General features: G+C 46.3%; 3 protein-coding genes across 4 annotated transcripts in view; 2 read left to right on the forward strand and 1 right to left on the reverse strand.

Moving 5' to 3' along the window:
• The window catches only part of LOC119174674 (nucleolar pre-ribosomal-associated protein 1), a 341,215-nt gene that overhangs the window by 256,862 nt on the left and 64,905 nt on the right, over positions 1-19,448 (forward strand). The gene's annotated exons all lie outside the window — the stretch shown is intronic.
• The window catches only part of LOC119174671 (monocarboxylate transporter 13), a 214,171-nt gene that overhangs the window by 78,345 nt on the left and 116,378 nt on the right, over positions 1-19,448 (forward strand). The window contains exon 1 of one of the 2 annotated variants that reach the window (XM_075895276.1): positions 12,619-12,729. The exons of the other annotated variant lie outside the window; for it this stretch is intronic. The gene's annotated coding sequence lies outside the window, so the exon portion shown is untranslated. Of the gene's footprint in view, positions 1-12,618; positions 12,730-19,448 lie in introns of those variants that run through there. 2 annotated transcript variants of the gene reach the window in all.
• LOC119174672 (GDP-D-glycero-alpha-D-manno-heptose dehydrogenase-like) lies at positions 690-4,605 on the reverse strand. The gene is made up of 2 exons (XM_037425688.2): positions 4,475-4,605; positions 690-2,445 (listed from the first exon to the last, which is right to left on the reverse strand). Exon 2 carries the CDS (start codon positions 2,368-2,370, stop codon positions 1,438-1,440), a length of 933 nt encoding a protein of 310 aa, XP_037281585.2. The 5' UTR covers positions 2,371-2,445; positions 4,475-4,605; the 3' UTR covers positions 690-1,437.

Below are 19,448 nucleotides of genomic sequence, written 5' to 3' on the forward strand. Positions count from 1 at the left end.
AATGTTTGTATTTCTGTGGACGGGTTATAGTTTGCCGGCTGCTCCATCTCTCGACTTGAACGGCTTTTATTTCGCTCAGCTGTTGAGAAGACATGTCACACGGTGGCATGTCGCACTTTTCAGCGCCAAGAAGGCGGGACTTCAAGTGCGACTTGCCCGAGGCTTCAAGTCCCAACTGCGTAGTTTTCTCACCTATTTATAAATCGGTGTTTCAGTCGTAGCTTCGCGATAAAGTCGGGTTGCAGTTCTACGGATAGACTTGCAAATACGACAGCCGCACAGCAGTGCTGTATTTTTAAAACAACGCATGCCTCCAGCAGTACTGCGTCTTACTTTCAGCACATTTCGTGCTGCCTATAGCTGGGCGCTATAGTCAGGGAACTTCTTGAGACTAGTTTGAATCAAAGGCTAGAGCAGCGAGATATAGCTGCACTGAGTAGCTCCCTGTGAATTCGTTTCTTGTGGTTGATGTAGCTTTTCCATCGACATCTGTGGAGTCAGCAACCTGACCTTTCACTGGTTATTAGGATTGCATGATTGTAGATGCTGAGGAAACCGTTCCCTGGTAAAGCCTGATTTCTCTGCCTTTTCTCTAAATACTATCTGACTGTTCTTTAGAAAAATAGACTATGGTTGTCACAGCCATTGGTTCGTGACCATGACAGAGGTCAATATTGATCACACACACGTTGCAACAAAAAACAAATTTATTTCAACGTGTAGTGGACTCACCGCACAATTGAAGGTGTTGAGCATGACTGCTCGAAACAGCGATTTTACCGATGCGGCAACAGCGACCTCGCGTGCTATGTTCACAAACAGCACAGTCATGGGCTAGTGGTAATAATGCGTTAGGTTTTCAGTGTCCTCTGCACATCCATGCGCTCTGAGCCACCAGTGCAACACAAGTCCATGCATTGGCCCCGCTAAACCTAACGGTTTTCTTTGTCGAAGTCCTGCGTGCTTTTTTTCCTGACGTAACTATAAATGGGGTCATTGTTCGAGGTAAACAGTGCGAAAAACGAAGACAGAGAAAGGCACAGGACGAGCCCCGACTTTCAAGCAGTATAAAGTCAGTGCTGGTTTTGTGTCTATTTCTCTCACTTCGTTTTTCGCGCTGTTTACCTCGAACAATGAATCGTTACCACTTTGACCAGTTTTCAATATTACTCTGCATACGCAGGCGGATGCTTGCATTGTGAGCCATGATTTAGGTGGTCTAGAGAGTTGTCACCTAGACTTTCGAAAGGAGGGAAGAAGGTTCTGTCTTTTGCCCGAAAGTGGGTGGCTTCTCCAGCCTATTGTTGGCGTCACACATCCTATAAAAACACAAGCTCTGTGTGGCTCGAGTGCAAGTAGAAGCTTCAATGACTACAGAACATTTAATGGTAGCAGTTTTGATAGCATCGTTGTTAAGACAGCACTGCCAGGTGGGGCCTAGTTCATGTAAAGCTCGTGGGGTGCCATGAGAGGCAGCACTCGGATCAGCTCGTCGACGCCTTGCTCGAGGGAGATGCTCGCTCGGAAGCCCAGCTCTCGAATACGCGCGTGGGACACGCGGTAGTCTCGACAGTCCTGGTCTCGACCTGAAGCGCCCAGCACCAGCCGGGTATCCCCGGCCCGCTCGCAGATGAGTCGCGCCAGCTTCGCCTTCGTCACGTTCAGAGTGTCGTCTCCTACGTTGAAGGCGCGACCACGCATCTCGTCGTAGCGGTCGAGTGCCAGCACGAAGGCTTTCGCCGCATCACGCACGTGGAGGAAGGTGCGCCAGAAGTGCGGCTCGTACACCTCCAGCTCGCCGTCACGCAGGGCCCTCCGGGACAGGTCGTTGGCGAGCAGGTCGACGCGCATCCGGGGAGCCACGCCGAACACGGTGGCGAGACGCAGCGCGACGCCCCCTTTTTTCAGGACCAGCTTCTCGGACTCCGCCTTCGTGCGACCGTACACCGAGAGTGGTGATACCGGGGTCTCTTCTGTGCAGAGACCGTCCGTGACGGCGCCGTAACAGGAACCTGTGGAGGCGTACACGACTCGCTGCGAAGGCGAGAGCTTTTCGAGCAGCGTTCTAGTGCCGCCCACGTTGACGTCTTCGGCGAGGTCGGGGTCGCGACTGCACGCCGGGAAGCCCACGATGGCTGCCAAGTGCACCACGGCCCCGACGCCCTTGAGCGCGGACGCCAACGCCGCGCCGTCGCGGACGTCGCCACGAATCAGGCGCACGCGGTGGGCCACCGGAAGCAGAGGACCCAGGCCGTAGGAGAAGGTGTCGTAGACAGCCACGCGCCAGCCCCGGTCCAGCAGGAGCGGCACCAAGCAAGAGCCCAGGTATCCCGCGCCGCCCGTCACCAGCACTTCCTTGGCATCCGGCATACTGCAATGCGCCCAATCTTCGCACTCAAGTCAACCGATACAGCTTCCTAGTTCCGCTACCTAGATGTAGGGTACCTTAAGAGATGGAGAGAGAATGATGGATATACAGTATTGTTAGAAAGTGTGGATACCATTTGTGCCATGTAAAAAAGACTGAGTACATGCGCTATACAGTATATGGGTAGAGACGCGAACAGAACGGCCGTTAGTGCTCTGCTGTCCGCCTTTGTCTTCATGGAGATCTTAGCTTACTGGCACTAAATAGGCGCCAGATTTGTTCTTTAACGTTTCGAAGATGAGTCTTCAAGTATGAGGACAATTCTGGCCATAACCGCTTGCGAAGAAATGTGAGCAGCGTAGTATGTCGCACTGTTCACGTTTCTTTGCGTCACAATAGTACGACAGCAGCTGGACTGTCGTACTATTGGACAACAAGGAAGACCGTACGGAAAGACAAATAAAAAAAATGAATGCGATACACACGCCAATTCCGTCATACGGCCTTTATCGCTGACGCTGATTAGAATATGTGCACTTACGCAAGCGCGCATCGTATCGTTAGAGATAGAAATTCTGTAGCAGAGACTTCGACACAAAACCTGAGAAGATACGTGAACTATCTTTTCACACTCTTTTTGTGCCGTATAAGAAGTACTCTCACGTCACTGTTGAGTACCATTACACGGAAGCAACAGCAAGTTTTCATATTCTTCATTTTAATCCACTCAAGTTATTTCGTATTCATTGCGTATACCCCACACTCGGTGATTGTATAATTGAGAATTTCTCAACAAATTCTACCTTGGTGTATCTGTTTATGCATTTGGGCTCGCGCGTTACGAGTTGTCCAACTTCAAGAGCATGGTAACAACGATGTTATCAATTTGTACGCATACATGAACAGTGCAACGTGCTGATTAAAGAAATAATAATAACTGAAGTCTTACGTCCCAAAACCACGACATGATTATAAGGCGGCAATCTGGTGTTTAACGTGCACTTACATCGAACAGTACACTGACCTCTACCATTTACCCTTCACCAAAATACGACCACCCAGGCTGGGATCGACCCCGCGACCTTCGGTTCAGCAGCCGAGCGGCACCGTTACCTCTGATCTACCATGGCGGACGATTATAGAAAAACATTATATTGGTTGAAGCTAGAGCTTACGTTTTGGCTTGCACAAGAGGGTGATTCCTCGTACTATGACATCGAGTTGGCCACGAAGAACCCCATTTGTTCCCATTGTTCCGAACTATATCAACACGTTTGCACATAAAGAAAAAGGGACTTAGGATAAGACACACATTCGAAAGCACCAACTAGCCCAAGCAACCGTTATGTCGAATTATATGAATTGTTTATATGTTAAGGGTTACCTTCTTTAGACAAAAAGTAAATTATATGGGGCAGTAACGAAACGGAAGAGGGAAGGAAAAGTACGTTAATCACGGAGTATGAACTATGGTTCTCTACATGACAAAAATTCACTAAATCGAACAACTACGGATTCGAAGAAAGTAGCTGCTAGAAGCATGCTACTATGTTATTTCGGGCATTTGACAGTCTATTCTCGTGAACATCATGAAGTTGTTGCTTCCGAAATATGAATGGCCAACAGAACACGAATGCGGTCCGTCTTCTTTCGGGAAGCGCTTTCAGGCAACAATCTGTGCCTCATCTGAACAGGAAACGCAGAGGCTTGTACTCAAAGCTATGTGCCGACGCGAATTTGCTAACTTGTGCGTTGCTACTTTGAACTCGCTTTCAGCACATTTTCTTTTTCTTTCTTCAATCAATAATAGCGGAGCGCGCAATACTTTTCCTTCATCAATGTCGTTTGCTATTGGCCCAACGTGTGAACTTTTAAGTATAACAAATAACAAATTAGGATGATGTCAGCAGAGTTCTTATATTTTTAAAGTGATATACGGAGCCAAGTAATCTACATCAGTGTATCTCTGACTTTATATTCTACTTCTCTTCCCAGCAAACAGATGAATATCTTAGTTCGATATTTTGTCCAAATGATAGGAATTCCCTGAACACAACAGGGCGCATTTGTTGTCTAAGTCGTAACGTAACACTGGCCGGTACGTACCTTCTGGTCACACCAAATGTCGCCGGTGCTCTGGTCGGCGCGGATTTAACGCACACGTGCTATGCATGCACTTATCGCCGCCAGTGGCGCTATCGGTCGGGTCATTCGGGGCACCCGTCACCATTGTTCGGCGCCCCTATCGTGAGCTGCGCTATCGCGGAAGGCCTCCGGTCCTCGTGTCAGCTGGTTCGGTCGGAATGGGTGTGGCGTTCGGAGGTTGTTTTTATCGGCGAGCCAAACTTGACGATGACGAAGCAGACACTCCAATCTTGGCATTGTTTCGCGTAGCTTTCACTAGGTGAATCTTATTTGGGAAAGAAAGTATGCTTAAAGGTCAACCGCGTGGTCTTCCGGTTAGCTGCCCTGCAGAAGCGTGATTAACTAGGCCAGTTCATAAGGGTTCATTGCGAAACTGCGCATAGTAGGATGAAACGCCGAAGATCAGTAGACAAGCTCTGCCTGAACGGCGAAGAGGTACAGAGAGGGAGAGGGAAAACTACGTTGAACGCTTACAAATGGAAGGGTACGGCCACAAGCCCAACCGCGGTGTTCTAGCGGCTAAGGTATTCGGCTGCTGACCCACAGGTCGCGGGATAGAATCCCGACTGCGGCTGCTGCATTTTGGATGAAGGTGAAAATGCTATAGGCCCGTGTGCTCGGCTTTGGGTGCACGTTAAAGAACCCCAGGTGGTCGAAATTTCCAGAGCCCTTCACTATGGCATCTCTCATAATCATATGGTGGTTTCGGGATGTTAAACCTCCCATGTCAAATCAATGATCAACAGTAGACATCAAAATAACACGGACCACGCCAGCACGCGCTGGTATCGCCGTCTGGTGGCGAGTCGTTTTCTGTCGAGAGTACTGCTCTAGCGAGTGCGCAGCCATGCTCTCGACAGCATACGGCTCGCCACTAGACGGCGCACATAGTCATTTTGGCACTCGCACGAGTAGTCAAATACAAAAGGTTGGGCAAATTGGAATTGACGCGTGTATACCTTGAATCAGCGCGCAAAACGACGGGAGTCATTTGGATGGCAAGGACACAAAACGAGGGCTGATTTTTTCAGCACCAAGCGTTTGCTTCCTTGAGGCTTCTTTTGTATTCTGCTGCTGTTTAACTTCGCCTAAATGATACGGGCAGCATGTATGCGTTAACGTTCTACCTACTAAACCATACCTATATGCAGAGGCAGAATGTGAGCGTACTTTCCCACCACGGAGTTCTAGTCCGCCGGTGATTCGCACGACCTTGCAGTGTCTCGCCGATTGTGTCGCCAGAATCGGCCTCCTTGTGTGTGAGAGATAAAGGAACACAATCGAAGAGCCCTAACTGCCGCAAAAGAACGTCTCGTAAAATTGCGAAACATTGTATTCGCGCAGCAAATAGCTCCTGACCTTATACGTTCTCCGATAATACGCAGTATACGGGTGTTGATACAATCGCACTTCATAGGCTGTCGCCGTTTTCTTGCCTTTGTGGAGTGCTGCAAATGAGGAAAAGTAAATAGTCAAGATAGCTCGATATGACGTTATTGCCGGCAACAGAATCGCTTATAATGAAGGTTTACTTGGGGGAAAAAAGAAAACAAAAACAAAATGACAGACGTAGTAGAGACTTCGTAAGTCCTTAGATATTTAATAAATGAGCAATGTCATCGAACAATGCTAGCGTTGAAAATATGAAACACAGCGCGTAAGCTCACATGTTCATTAGATGCTTGAGGAAATGAAATAAGCATTCTTTTATAGTCGTAGCATATTTTACTGTGGAATCGGCGTGACGTCGAATTTCTAGCTTCAAGTCCTTATTCGACGCTAAGTTTCGTTTTATTAGAGCTTTCCCGAATTTCCTTTAAGCTAACACCACTCTGAAGACGTATTCAACCAGGTCACACGTCGGAGGGTTCGTGTTAAACTGGCTGACGACTGAACAGCTCTCGTGGAACTTGATGGCATTTATTTTTTTATACATATTATTTATACTAATGCATCGCGCGTTTAAAAAAAACTGTTAGAAACTTTCAAACCCTCCAAAATATAACTCTGCAGCATAACCGTAAAATATACACACATTCCTCATAATCTGTCGATAACGAGCCAATAATCTTTAGCGTCCTTTCGTCGTCATCTCTAGCGACATATGTGCTAGACGTTAACGACATTGTTTGGCGTAGCCCGTGTGACGAGTGGTGTTGCTAATGTAACTTAAATGACGCAATTCACTCAGGAAGCATCACAATTGCGCTTGCTGTTTTTACTCCGCGAAGCAACGACACTATAACCTCACCGCAATAGCGTATTCATCCGCGAGGCGTAGTGCTATCGCAAACTGCTTATCATTGCATGTTAAAGTACGCTGCGAAAAGCGGCATGAAAGCCGGGAAACCCAGCGCATAGGTACACAACATCGTCATTTTAGGTATACGCTGTCGATGCATACAGAAAACGTCGTTTTCTCCGGGCGAACAAATTGCATTTCACATTGTTTTGCTCGGCGCAAGGAACGTGACCGAATTGAATGCTTCGACAAGCTTGCCCTTCTATATTGAACCAACCTCGTATACACGAAGCCCGAGACCCACAATAAAAGTGGTTATGCAAAATAACTATAGCAGTCTCGCAGTTTCCCGTCTTTGTGTATTACACTATAGGCGAACAACGTTTTTTTTTTCTCACATTTCACGGGAATAGCTGCATGGAACCTCAGGACGGAACAGAATACCCCTTTTCCGAGCAAGCACGGGTATTTTGCAAGAGCAGGAACGTTTTTTTTTGTTGTTGTTGAGGACGCGTTGGGAATTTACGCCTGGGTATTGCATCAACATCCCGTGCTCCCTCGTAAAAATGCGGCTTCCCCCCCCCCTCCCCCCATAGGCGGTCGCAATAGAGAATACTGTGCGATTATTTGCTTCTTCCACGTTTTGCTAAATTCTTGCTCCTATTCTGTATTTTTGTACTCGTAATTTTACTAATTTATTTATACTCCTGTCTAAATAATCAAAGTTAGAACTTTAATTCCATAATTTTCATTAAAACTAACAGGTTTTTGGCCAATCATCCGATGCAGGCTTGAGCCACAGTCTCAAGGGTCTACTATATTCTACTCGTAGTTTCGTTCGCCCACAGTGGTAAAGTTATTGGGGCGCTCAGCCGCTGATATGAAAGTCGCGGGTTCGATTCCTGCAGCGGCTGTCATACTTGGAGGTGAAACGCTATAGATGCTCGTATGCGTACCCTGCGCTTTATCCATGCGCTTTAAAGCACATCGTAAGGTGCGATTTGCGGAGCCCTCCACTATGGCGTGCCTACACTGCGACGACGTAAAACCCCAGTTATTACGATACTCTCCGTGTCTTCTTGCTATTGTTTTCATGAACACTTCGAGAATTTATGGAGCGTTCCTAATTGGTCAGTATTTAAAGCCGTGCATGGTGATGTAACACACTGAGGCGAAAGGAAAGGGCGTACGCCGCCCCATTTAGCAGCTTTGTCGCCGGAAGTGTTCAAAGGCTAACTTTCTTGTTTTTTAGAAGTGTTTTGTGGTTCTAGAACATCAGCTATCAAGACGTTCAGAGTGTTTTACGTGGAAGCAAAGCCATAGTGCTTCTACCTGCCTGCACAGCAGCGATTAAAGTAGGGAAGCCACAAACAAGCAGACTTCCGGGCGAGGTGCTATATTCTTTATTTATTCTTTATTCAAAGGTTACCCCGCATTGTCCAAAGGCGTTACAGCAAGGGGGTTACAAAAACGACATAAACAATTTTTCGTTCTTACAGCACAGTTTCATGACAGACAATCCATTCCACTCTTTAAAAGTTCTAACAAAAAATGAATTCGCGAACAGGCTCGTCCTGGTACATATACCAAGCAGCATCTCGTCGAGTTCGCAAATCTCACCTCGTCTTAACTTACCGACAAATTTAGTGTTGGAATGTGTGGTTCCACGAGGATCGACAGTGCAACATCGCTGCGTCCAAATTCATCTCACGTTTTCCACGTGACGGCGTTCAAAGCCCCCAGAAGTAATCGAGTGCGAACAACGCATTCTTTTCTTTCTGAAGGACAATTTACGGCTTATTCCGGCTTATTCATGAAGACTATATTCTAAAAAGCCTGTAGTTGTACCACTAAGCTCTACGCATCGGCAAACTTTAAAGACGTATCAGCGTACATACCCGCCGGCATGCTCGGGTGACATTTCTCGCTTCTTTTCCCGGTTTTCACCTAATCCACGATATCTCCCACATACCTGCTACCTTTAAAAAAACGCAAACGGGCAAACGTAGTATATTGCAAAACTGAGCATGCGGAGAATTTCGTTATAGGCTGTCGTACTACGAATACAGCAAAGCGTTATCACGTGTCACGCTCCACGAATTCGCCAGCGTGGGCGGACAGGTGCGTGGGTTGACTCAGGTACGAAGTTGCGCGCTGCACTTGCATCGAGAGATGTGTCGCTCCCAAATTTCTCATTGTCGTCTTCCGCACCCGTTTCTTAACGGTATGGACGCTCGCCCCCGCAGCGAATAACAGGTTTGACGGAGCGTGTCTACTTATTTCGTTAAGCTAAGGAGTAACGACCTTTACTGGACAAATTGTTCAGTGGGCGCATTTCATCATTTCGAGTCTGATTGTTCACTTCTTTCTCCAGCTCGCTCCAGCCGCAAGGAACATCACGCTGCACAGAAATATTTTTCCTATCCTCCAATAGTGGAACCAGATATTTAAAGTCTTGAGAAAAGGCCCCCCGCCGCGGTGGTCTAGTGGCTAAGGTACTCGGCATCTGACTCGCAGGTCGCGGAATGGAATCCTGGCTGCGGCGGCTGCATTTTCGAAGGAGGCGAAAATGCTGTAGGCCCGTGTGCTCAGATTCGGGTGCACGTTAAAGAACCCCAGGTGGTCGAAATTTCCGGAGTCCTCCACTACGGTGTCTCTCATGATCATATGGTGGTTTTGGGACGTTGAAACTCGCAAATCAATAAATCAAGTTTCGAAGAAAGTGTCAAAGAAAACTACCGTATACAACTTGTTTACTTCTACCTCAAGTTCGTCTTTAGGCAGCTTGATGTGGTAGAACATTAAACATGGTGAAACAGGACTGGTGTTTTCGAAATGATTTCCTCCCTCTTGCTCTATCTCTGTCTGAGGAATGAGCCTGATACTCACATGAACGAGAGCCGTCATGCACATTCAATGGCCGTCCGCCGCGGTGACGCAGCGCGTATACGGTGCTGGGTTTGTGAACCCAAAGGTCGGGGAGTTAAATCAAGGCAGCTGAGGCCAAATTTCGAATGGTGGTGACATGCTCGAGGCCTGTGTGCTGTGCAATATCAGTGCACGTTGAAGAACCACAGGTGGTCGAAATTTCCAGAACCCTCTACTATGGTATGCCTCATATAATCATGTCGGGATCATTACTTCTGTTGGCGTCGACAATGAAATCTCTCAGCATGGTCTCTTTTTTTAACGTTCGTGTATTTGTAGGCAAAAGCTCCTTAACATGGAGGCTCTCCTTTGGCGTGCGCCGTAGCCGTGATGACGATGATGCCGATGACGATGAAGAACAAGCGCATTCCAGACTTTCATATTTTCCTTCTATCATCACGGTGCAGCACATGCAAGGTACCCAATAGCGTCATGACGACGAAGCATCCACTATGCTTTTTGTCATTCTGCTGATAAGCGAGGTACCCGCTACACATCTATCAAGAATTTTGGGAATATTGTGTTGTGACTGATGAGGAAGAAGAGTAAGCGCGTTCCAGACAGCACGCTTTCCTTCTGGCTCCCCGTTAAGCTGCAACGCCACGGGAACGTTGGCAGGCCGATCCAGGCTGGCGACATTAATGTAGATGTAATGAACAACTGGCTTGCGCACCATATGGCGTCGCAATATGCTCCGAGATGCGTTTCTTATGCCTATAAACAGCCAACAAAAACCAGAAGGACGTGTATAGATCTCGACTTTTTAAATTTCAGCTAGCTTACATACCATTCAAGAACCCTTGGCTCTTCATTACACGGATCACAAGGCAGTATTAGTGTAGGGAAAACGAAGTCCGCACCTCAATACCTTATGCGACCAATATAAACCCATCGTATATATTGTACACACGACTTCTCACTTTTTCGCTTGTTCTAGGGAGCGATGTACGGGGGTTATCCGAATGATCATCCGGAGCATTAATACACCACGTATTTCGGCGAAAACATTCACGATGAAGCAGAGGGAGACCTTGCTCGCCAGCGAAGAAAAAGAGGCCCAAGTGGCGCTCCTGGAGCAGGTGCGGCGGGCTGCCGAGGCCAGTGCAGCCCTGGACTAGGGGCTCCACCCAGCTGTCTCTAACCTTTATTTAGTTTTTTTTTTCTCTGTAATAAACGTTTTTCGATCCATCCCTGCACTCTATCATTGACCTCGTGAATATGCTGCGATTTCAATTTAAATGCCATCCATCCATCCGTCCGTCCGTCCGTCCGTCCGTCCGTCCGTCCGTCCGTCCGTCCATCCGTCCATCCGTCCATCCGTCCATCCATCCATCCATCCATCCATCCATCCGTCCGTCCGTCCGTCCGTCCGTCCGTCCGTCCGTCCGTCCATCCGTCCGTCCATCCATCCATCCATCCATCCATCCATCCATCCATCCATCCATCCATCCATCCATCCATCCATCCATCCATCCATCACATATTACATTTTTATTCCTATAATTCAGCAAGCTATATTCAAGGGTGGCTCGCTCGTCCTCGGGGGTAATGAAAGTTGCGTGTGATATTCACCTCATCACGCCGTAAAGATTACTTCGTTTGAATAATATTCGCGTCTATGCTCTAACGTAATTGCTGACGTCATGTCATACTTTCATTAACCGATTGTTGTAAATAGTGGGCGCCAGTGTAGTGTACATTCCTGGTAAGCCCACGATGTGCACACAACTATTGCAATTAACGACGATCCACCACGTATACTACTTGCCTCAATGCAAAATAAATAAATAAAAATGAAATATAGCACGATATTCAGCATTACGCTTCACTTAACGAACATCGCGGACTAATATAACATTTAAGGCTACCACAGCTCGTGCTGGTAGCGCTCCCTCTAGTGGTGGCGTCGCTACCCAACTATGAACAACGAGTTCTCACATTCACATGTTTTGGAGGTACGGGAATGCATACGAGATTTCTACACGTTTACCTACCGAGTACTACAGTTATCCGCCTCGTAACTTCTTGTTCGTTTGGAGTGCCACAAAGCAAAATTCGTGATGTATGCTTAGCACATCATCCACGGCACGAGGAATGGGCCAAATTTGTGTTTATTTCCCTTGATAGAATTGGCAGCTTACCTAGCGCAGACTAAATAGGACGGCTACTATAAAATTGAAGCATATCGGCTGAAATGGCTAGAGCGAGTTCGTCAACACTCAAAAGCAAGTTGGACTTTTATAAAGTTCAGGTCCGAGAAGGAACATCGGTTAACTTCAGCACTCAAGACTAGCTCTACTTCACATTTTAACGAAATGCTAGGAGAAGACACGTAGGACTTTAAACTACTCACACATTAGATATACCAGCAACAGAAACCGTAATCAACTGCACTCACAGCCGGATAAGCAATACATGTTGAAATTAAACTTCCTGAGGTCATCATTGTGAACCACCGTTTTATTTGCAGTTTCTGGTTCAAGAGAAGCATTCACCACTCGCTTTTAGAAAATCATGTACGATTAAAAACTTTATTTTTTTTGAGCTGCCTTGTCAGATTGGGAAGACTTGGTGCCCACAACGTGGAACTTGGTCATTGCTTCCGTGATCATCATTCAATTACGCCGTCCACAGGCAGCCCCCAAATGCGACAACGGTGCTCGGATGGTAGTTTTTGTTTGTGGACGGCGGTCCGTATCCGGACAAGGATAATCCGGAAGGCGGCTTCGCTCTTTCCTTCTCTGACTTAGCGAGTGCGTATAGCCGGGCTAATACGCACTCCCCCCTTCCAATACATCTTAATGTCATTCCGCTGAGCGTGTCACGCACTACAGCGTATCAATCTACGGCATGCATATCGACGCCATATTGTCACATGTGATGATATGAAGCTTCGGAAAAAAAATGTAGATCTGGATTCATCATTCCGAATGCAGTGGCCACTGGAGCCGATGGGCAACATGCGTCGCGTGAGGTGTCGTCCACTTGAAGACGATTGTCCTGCAAGGGAGTTTCGTCACGCCCACAAGTGTCGGCAGTGTGCATCGTGAGTAACTATCGCCAGTAACTGACGGTTCATTGTACTCTTGTACCTGGAACAGAGAATGCGTTTTCTTCAGTAATTCTGCTTAGGAGCGTCATGCTTAGATTTGCGAATAACTGTCTCGGGCTGACACACTGAGCGCGAACATTTGAAAAATATGTTAAAAAATATGCTTGAGAAACCATCAGTAGCCTATTGTTCACGATAATAACGCAACAGCCAGTTTTTAACAGCATGTAAAGTGAATATAGTAAACGAACAGCCGCTTAAGAGACGACGAAACATTAACTGCAATTATAGGTTTTTGAATTAAGCAAAATATGAGTCGCGAACAAAACAAAGCAGGCACGTGACCAAAAGGTCAGCCTCGTAATAATCTCTGTACTCACCTCTTCAGAGTCATTTATCCACTCACCTCACCACCGGAATAGCCTTTTTTTTGGAAAAAGCGAGCGTAGTGTGCAGGCGAACCTGCGAAATATCTGCGAAACGGTTAAAACGCAATGCGCTACGCTGAACACGTGCGAGAGAGAAAATGTTGCTGGTGAAGGAAGGCTTAACAAAAAACAAACTAGCAAGCAAGTAAAAACATTTATTGCGAAATCAGTCGCCAACAGGTAAGGAGCAATCAAACCAGCAAACTAAAATCCCCTATCTTGCACATGCGCAACGCCATTCATGCGACTAGGCAAACAACTACACGTGCATGCAAACCGACTACTCCTTCTCTAGACAAGCGGCAATAGCAAAAGAACGGCGAGAATATCGTCAATGAAACAAGTGAGTATTGAAATAGTTAAGCAGGTAGCATGGCGAAGTCGGCACAAGCAAGCAGAGAGCCATTATCAAGTAAGGAGCCCACAAATTAGCACTTAACAATTCAAGACGTGCAAAGAGGCAGGGCACTTCGCGTGCAGACAAGCGAACAAGACGCCCACGCGTCAAGGATAAAGTGTGCGCAGCTGAGTAAGGTCTGATTAAGCAGGCAAGGAAAGAAACATGCAGGCAATCAGTTGTCTAGCATGGTGAAACCCACGAAAAACGACCAGCAAGCCGTGAAGCTAGCAACGAGCCCCAATATAGCATAATGTCCATTCAACGATAAGGCATGGCTAAGTTTCATATGCAAAACACATCAGCAATATCATTCCATTAGGCAGACAGAGTATCACGAAGGCTGGCTTAAGAAAGGTTCAGACAGAGACAGTCAAACATACAGTGCAAGAGAAGTATCAGTAGTCAAAAGGGGTGAAAAAGGGCAAGACATTCTGCTCTCCGAAAGAAAACGCAAGCGAGCGGAAGCAAGCAGCGAGAAATAAATCTAGCACAATGGAAATGTCATTCAGTAAAGCAGATTCGGTATGCCCTGAAAATCTACGTGACAGTAACCAGACAAGCAGCACAAGGAGCAAGGGAGCAGGAGTTAAGAAAAAATGTGAGCAAGTTGATTGATATGTAGGGTTTAACGTCCCAAAGCCACCATATGATTATGAGAGACGAAATGTGAGCAGGTTATTTAGTTGATTGGGCAAGTGACTAAATGAACATGATTGCAACATTACGAAGACAGCGCAATCAAGTAGGGACACGCAAACGTGCTGAGCAAAGATTCCAATGGAAAGCATATTCGCAATATCATTCTTAGAGGCAGAGTATCGCTTGAGGCTAGCTTAAGAGACAGTCACCAGACAGAGAAAGTCAAAAGAATAGCGACCATACTCAGTGAGGCAAGCCAGTAAAAGCAATCTGTCAACGCAGGGACATCTGATGAAGCAGTCGGCAAGTCATGAAGACAGAAAGTTACTATAGAGCTATCAGACTACCATATCCGCAATGCAGACAAGGCATACAGCTTGCGCGGCTAAACTTATGAGATGGTCACAGGACCAAGTAGCAATTGTCAGAGGGAGGAGCAGACGAGTAAAATCGAGAAATAAGCCAGTAATTGAAAAGGCAAGTACAGTAGCGAAATAAGCTTGCGCAACTACGAAACCGCATAATAGGCAACACGTGCGCAGTGTCAACCATGCAGTAAGACAGGGAAGTCATTGTGCAAGTGAACCTACGAAACGGTGACAGGAGAAATAGCAATAGTTCAAATGAAGCTGGCAGACAAAGCCAGAGAAGCAAGCCACAACATTAGTAAAAGATGCAGCAAATTAAGGTAATGCAACCAGGAAACCAGGAAACAAGAAGTACAATGCCAAACGTACAAGTTCACCAAAATTACAGATCGCGGGAAGGCTCAGCGGACAATCATAAGACAAGTAGCAGTCGTGAAAAGTAGTGGGAAGACGAGCTAATTGAAGTAAGCGCTGAATGAACAAGCCAGAGACCGTCATCGGCTGCAACAAGCATATCACGAAGCCAGAAAGCTACCAGAGCACAGCCTAGCAGATACGCAATGACAATCGTGCCAGTAGACAAAAGATTTAGCGTGCAGAAAAGCATACGACAAAGTCACAAGCATCAGGAGTCTGATAGGTTCAGCGCCATTTAGACGAAGAACATAGGAGACACACACAACATAGACGAGTGCGTTCGGCGTGTCTCCTATGCTCATCGTCCAAATTGCGCTGAAGCCTATCCAATTAAGTACAAACTCGCCCAGGTCAAAGTGCTTTTGCATCAACAGTCAAGACTCAAAAGTAGCCAGAAAACGAGGATGCTAAAGTAAAAAAGTCTGTAATGGAACAGGAAAGTAATATATAGTTAGATCAGCTGATGCAAGCAGGAAGCCGCCAAACAGGAAGCACGAACGACGAGTCTACCATGCAAGTAGGCATGCCACTTAGCGTGCCACGAAAAATACGAACGAAAGAGTAGCAAAAAAAGTAGGAATACGAAAACGAGTGATTAGACAAGCATAGTCAGTACGAGAAACATGGCGAGATCAGCTGATGCAAGCAGACAACCACAACCAAAAATTGAGGACACGCGCAGTTCTGATCACACAGTTAGAGAGGGCACCCAAAGTGCAGTAAAGGGCAGCCACGAAGGAACCGGCGATAGTGAAAATGAGCAAGTATGCCAGTATAATCAGTTAGTAAAGTCGGTTAAAGAACATGCAAGCAACATAGCGAGATCAGCTGATGCAAGCAGACAACCACAACCAAAAATTGAGAAGGACACGCGCAGTTCTGATCACACAGTTAGAGAGGGTACCCAAAGTGCAGTAAAGGGCAGCCACGAAGGAACCGGCGATAGTGAAAATGAGCAAGTATGCCAGTATATTCAGTTAGTCAAGTCGGTTAAAGAACATGCAAGCAACATAGCGAGATCAGCTGATGCAAGCAGACAACCACAACCAAAAATTGAGAAGGACACGCGCAGTTCTGATCACACAGTTAGAGAGGGTACCCAAAGTGCAGTAAAGGGCAGCCACGAAGGAACCGGCGATAGTGAAAATGAGCAAGTATGCCAGTATATTCAGTTAGTCAAGTCGGTTAAAGAACATGCAAGCAACATAGCGAGATCAGCTGATGCAAGCAGACAACCACAACCAAAAATTGAGAAGGACACGCGCAGTTCTGATCACACAGTTAGAGAGGGTACCCAAAGTGCAGTAAAGGGCAGCCACGGGAGAACCGGCGATAGTGAAAATGAGCAAGTATGCCAGTATAATCAGTTAGTCAAGTCGGTTAAAGAACATGCAAGCAACATAGCGAGATCAGCTGATGCAAACAGGAAACTGCAATGCAAGAAGAACACCCGACTTGTCAGTCATGTAGGTAGACAGGACACTCAGGATGCGGCAGAGGCCATTACACAGTCAAAAGACTAGTACCAATTGTGACATCGAGCTTTCACATGTAGACGTCATACACAGTACAGGCAACATAGTAAAATTAGATGATGCAAGCAGGAAACAATAAAATAATAACTGCATGCGACATGTTAACCATCCTAGATGACGGAGTACTCAGCGTGAAGGGACGGTTACGAGACATTCACTTGACAAGTATATAGTAATAGTGAAGACAAGCGAGTGCATTACTACAGTCAGTGAGGCAGACAAGCCTACAAGACATTCAACGGACAAACAGCAATAGTGAAATGGAGTCAGTAGACTAGTACAGTCAGTAAGGCAAGCCGATTAAGGTAGCAACATAGCGAGATCATCTGATGCCAATAGGAAACCACGAAACAGGAAACGCATGCGACATATCAATCACGCAAGATGACAGGGTAGTTTTCCGCAGGGTTGTTACGAGACGTTGACAGTACAAGTAGCAATTGTAAAATGGAGTGAGTAGAGAGATACAGTCAGTAAGGCAAGACGATTAAGGTAGCAACATATTGATATCATCTGAAGCAAGTAGGAAACCATGAAACAGGAAACGCATGCAACATGTAAATCACGAAAGATGACAGGTACTTAGCATGAAGTGAGGGTTGGTTGCAGGACATTGAGAGTAAGAGTAGTAATAGCGAAAAGAAGCGAGTAGACTAGTACGGTCTGTGAGGCAAGCTTATTAAAAGGATCATATTAGTGAGATACTCTGATGCCAATAAGAAACCATGAAACAGGAATAGCATGCGCCATGTCATAGACGTGGGATGGCAGGTTTGTTAGCTTGCAGGTAAGCGCGCGAGACATTAACCCGACAAGTAACAATAGTGAAATGGAGTGAGCAGACTAGTACAATCAGTGAGGCAAGCCGATTAAGGAAGAACATAGCGAGATCATTCGATGCAATTAGGAAACCACGAAACAGAAAACGCATTTGACATGTCAATCACGTGAGATGACGGGTACATAGCGTGCAGGCAAGCCCGCAAGACATTTATCGGACAAGTAGCAATAGTGAAATGGAGCGAGTAGACTAGTACAGTCAGTGAGGCAAGCTGATTAAAGGATCAATATAGCAAGATCAGCATATGCTAGCAGGAAACCACGAAACAGAAAACGCATGCGACAAGTCAATCACGCGAGCTGACGGGGTAGTTAGCGTGCAGGTAAGCCCACAAGACATTTACCGGAGAAGTAGCAAGTGTGAAATAGAGTCAGTAGTGTGGCCAGTGCGGCAAGCCGATTAAGGTAGCAACATAGCCAGGGCATCTCATGCGAGTAGCAAATCAAGAAGCAGGAAGAGAATGCGGCATGTCGATCACTCAACAGGACAAGGTACTTAATGTGCAAGAGGGTTACGAGACATTCACAGTACAAGTAGCAATAGTAAATTGGAATGAGTAGACAGGTACTTTCAGTGAGGCAAGGTGGTTAAAGTACTTAGCGTGCAAGAAGGTTAAGAGACATTCACAGCAGTAGTAATAGTGAAGAGGAGATAAACTAGTACAGTCAGTCATGCAAGCCGATTAAAGGAGCAACATAGCGAGATCATCTGATGCCAGTAGGAAACCAAGAAACAGGAAACGGATGCAACATGTCAATCGCGCAAGATGTCAGTGTAGTTAGCGCGCAGACGTTTTACGAGACGTTGAGAGTACAAATAGCCACAGTAAATGGAGTGAGTAGACTGGTAGAGTCAGTGAGGTAAGACGATTAAGGTAGCAACAACGATATCAGCTGAAGCAAGTAGGATTTAAACCATGAAACGGGAAACGCATGCGACATGTCAATCACGCAAGATGACAGGGTACTTAGCGAGCAGGGAGGGTTACGAGATATTCAGAGTAGAATTATTAATAGAGAAAAGAAGCGAGTAGACTAGTGCAGTAAGTGAGGCAAGCTAAATAAAGAATACTAGTGAGATCTTATGATGCCAATAGGAAACCACGAAACAGGAAACGCAAGCGAGTTCTGAATAACGCGGGATCATGGGTAGTTAGCGTGCAGGTAAGCCCACAAGACATTCACCGGACAAGCAGCAACAGTGAAATGAAGTGTGCAGATAAGTACAGTCATTGAGACAAGCCGATTAAGGTAGCAAAATAGCGAGATCGTCCTATGCAATAAGGAAACCATGAAACAGGAAACGCATTTGACATGTCAATCACGCAAGATGACGAGTACATAGCATGCAGGCAAGCCCACAAGACATTTATCGGACAAGTAGCAATAGTGAAATGGAGTGAGTAGACTAGTACAGTCAGTGAGGCAAGCTGATTAAGGTAGCAGTATAGCGAGATCATCTGATGCCTGTAGGAAACTAAGAAGCAGGAAACGAATGCAACATGTCACTCACGCAAGATGACAGGTTACTTAATTTGCAAGATGTTTACGAGACATTCACTGTACAAGTAGCAATAGTAAGATGGACATAGTAGACAGGTACAGTAAGTGAGGCAAGGTGATTAGGGTACTTACCGTGCAAGGCGGTTACGAGATATTCAGAGCAGAAGTAGCAATAGTAAAGAGGAGTCAGTAGACTAGGACAGTCAGTGAGGCAAGCGGATTAAAGGAGCAACATAGCGAGATCATCTGATGCCAGCAGGAAACTAAGAAACAGGAAACGAATGCAACAGGTCAATCACGCAAGGTGACAGGGTACCTAATGCGCAAGAGGGTTACGAGACATTCACAGTACAAGTAGAAATAGTAAGATGGATATAGTAGACAGGTACAGTCAGTGAGGCAAGGTGATTAAGGTACTTACCGAGCAAGACGGTTACGAGATATTCAGAGCAGAAGTAGCAATAGTAAAGAGGAGTCAGTAGACTAGGACAGTCAGTGAGGCAAGCTGATTAAAGGAGCAACATAGCGAGATCATCTGATGCCAGTAGGAAACCAAGAAACAGGAAACGAATGCAGCAGGTCA

The sequence above is a fragment of the Rhipicephalus microplus genome, chromosome 5 (assembly GCF_043290135.1).
Source record: "Rhipicephalus microplus isolate Deutch F79 chromosome 5, USDA_Rmic, whole genome shotgun sequence".
Classification (NCBI taxonomy): domain Eukaryota; kingdom Metazoa; phylum Arthropoda; class Arachnida; order Ixodida; family Ixodidae; genus Rhipicephalus; species Rhipicephalus microplus.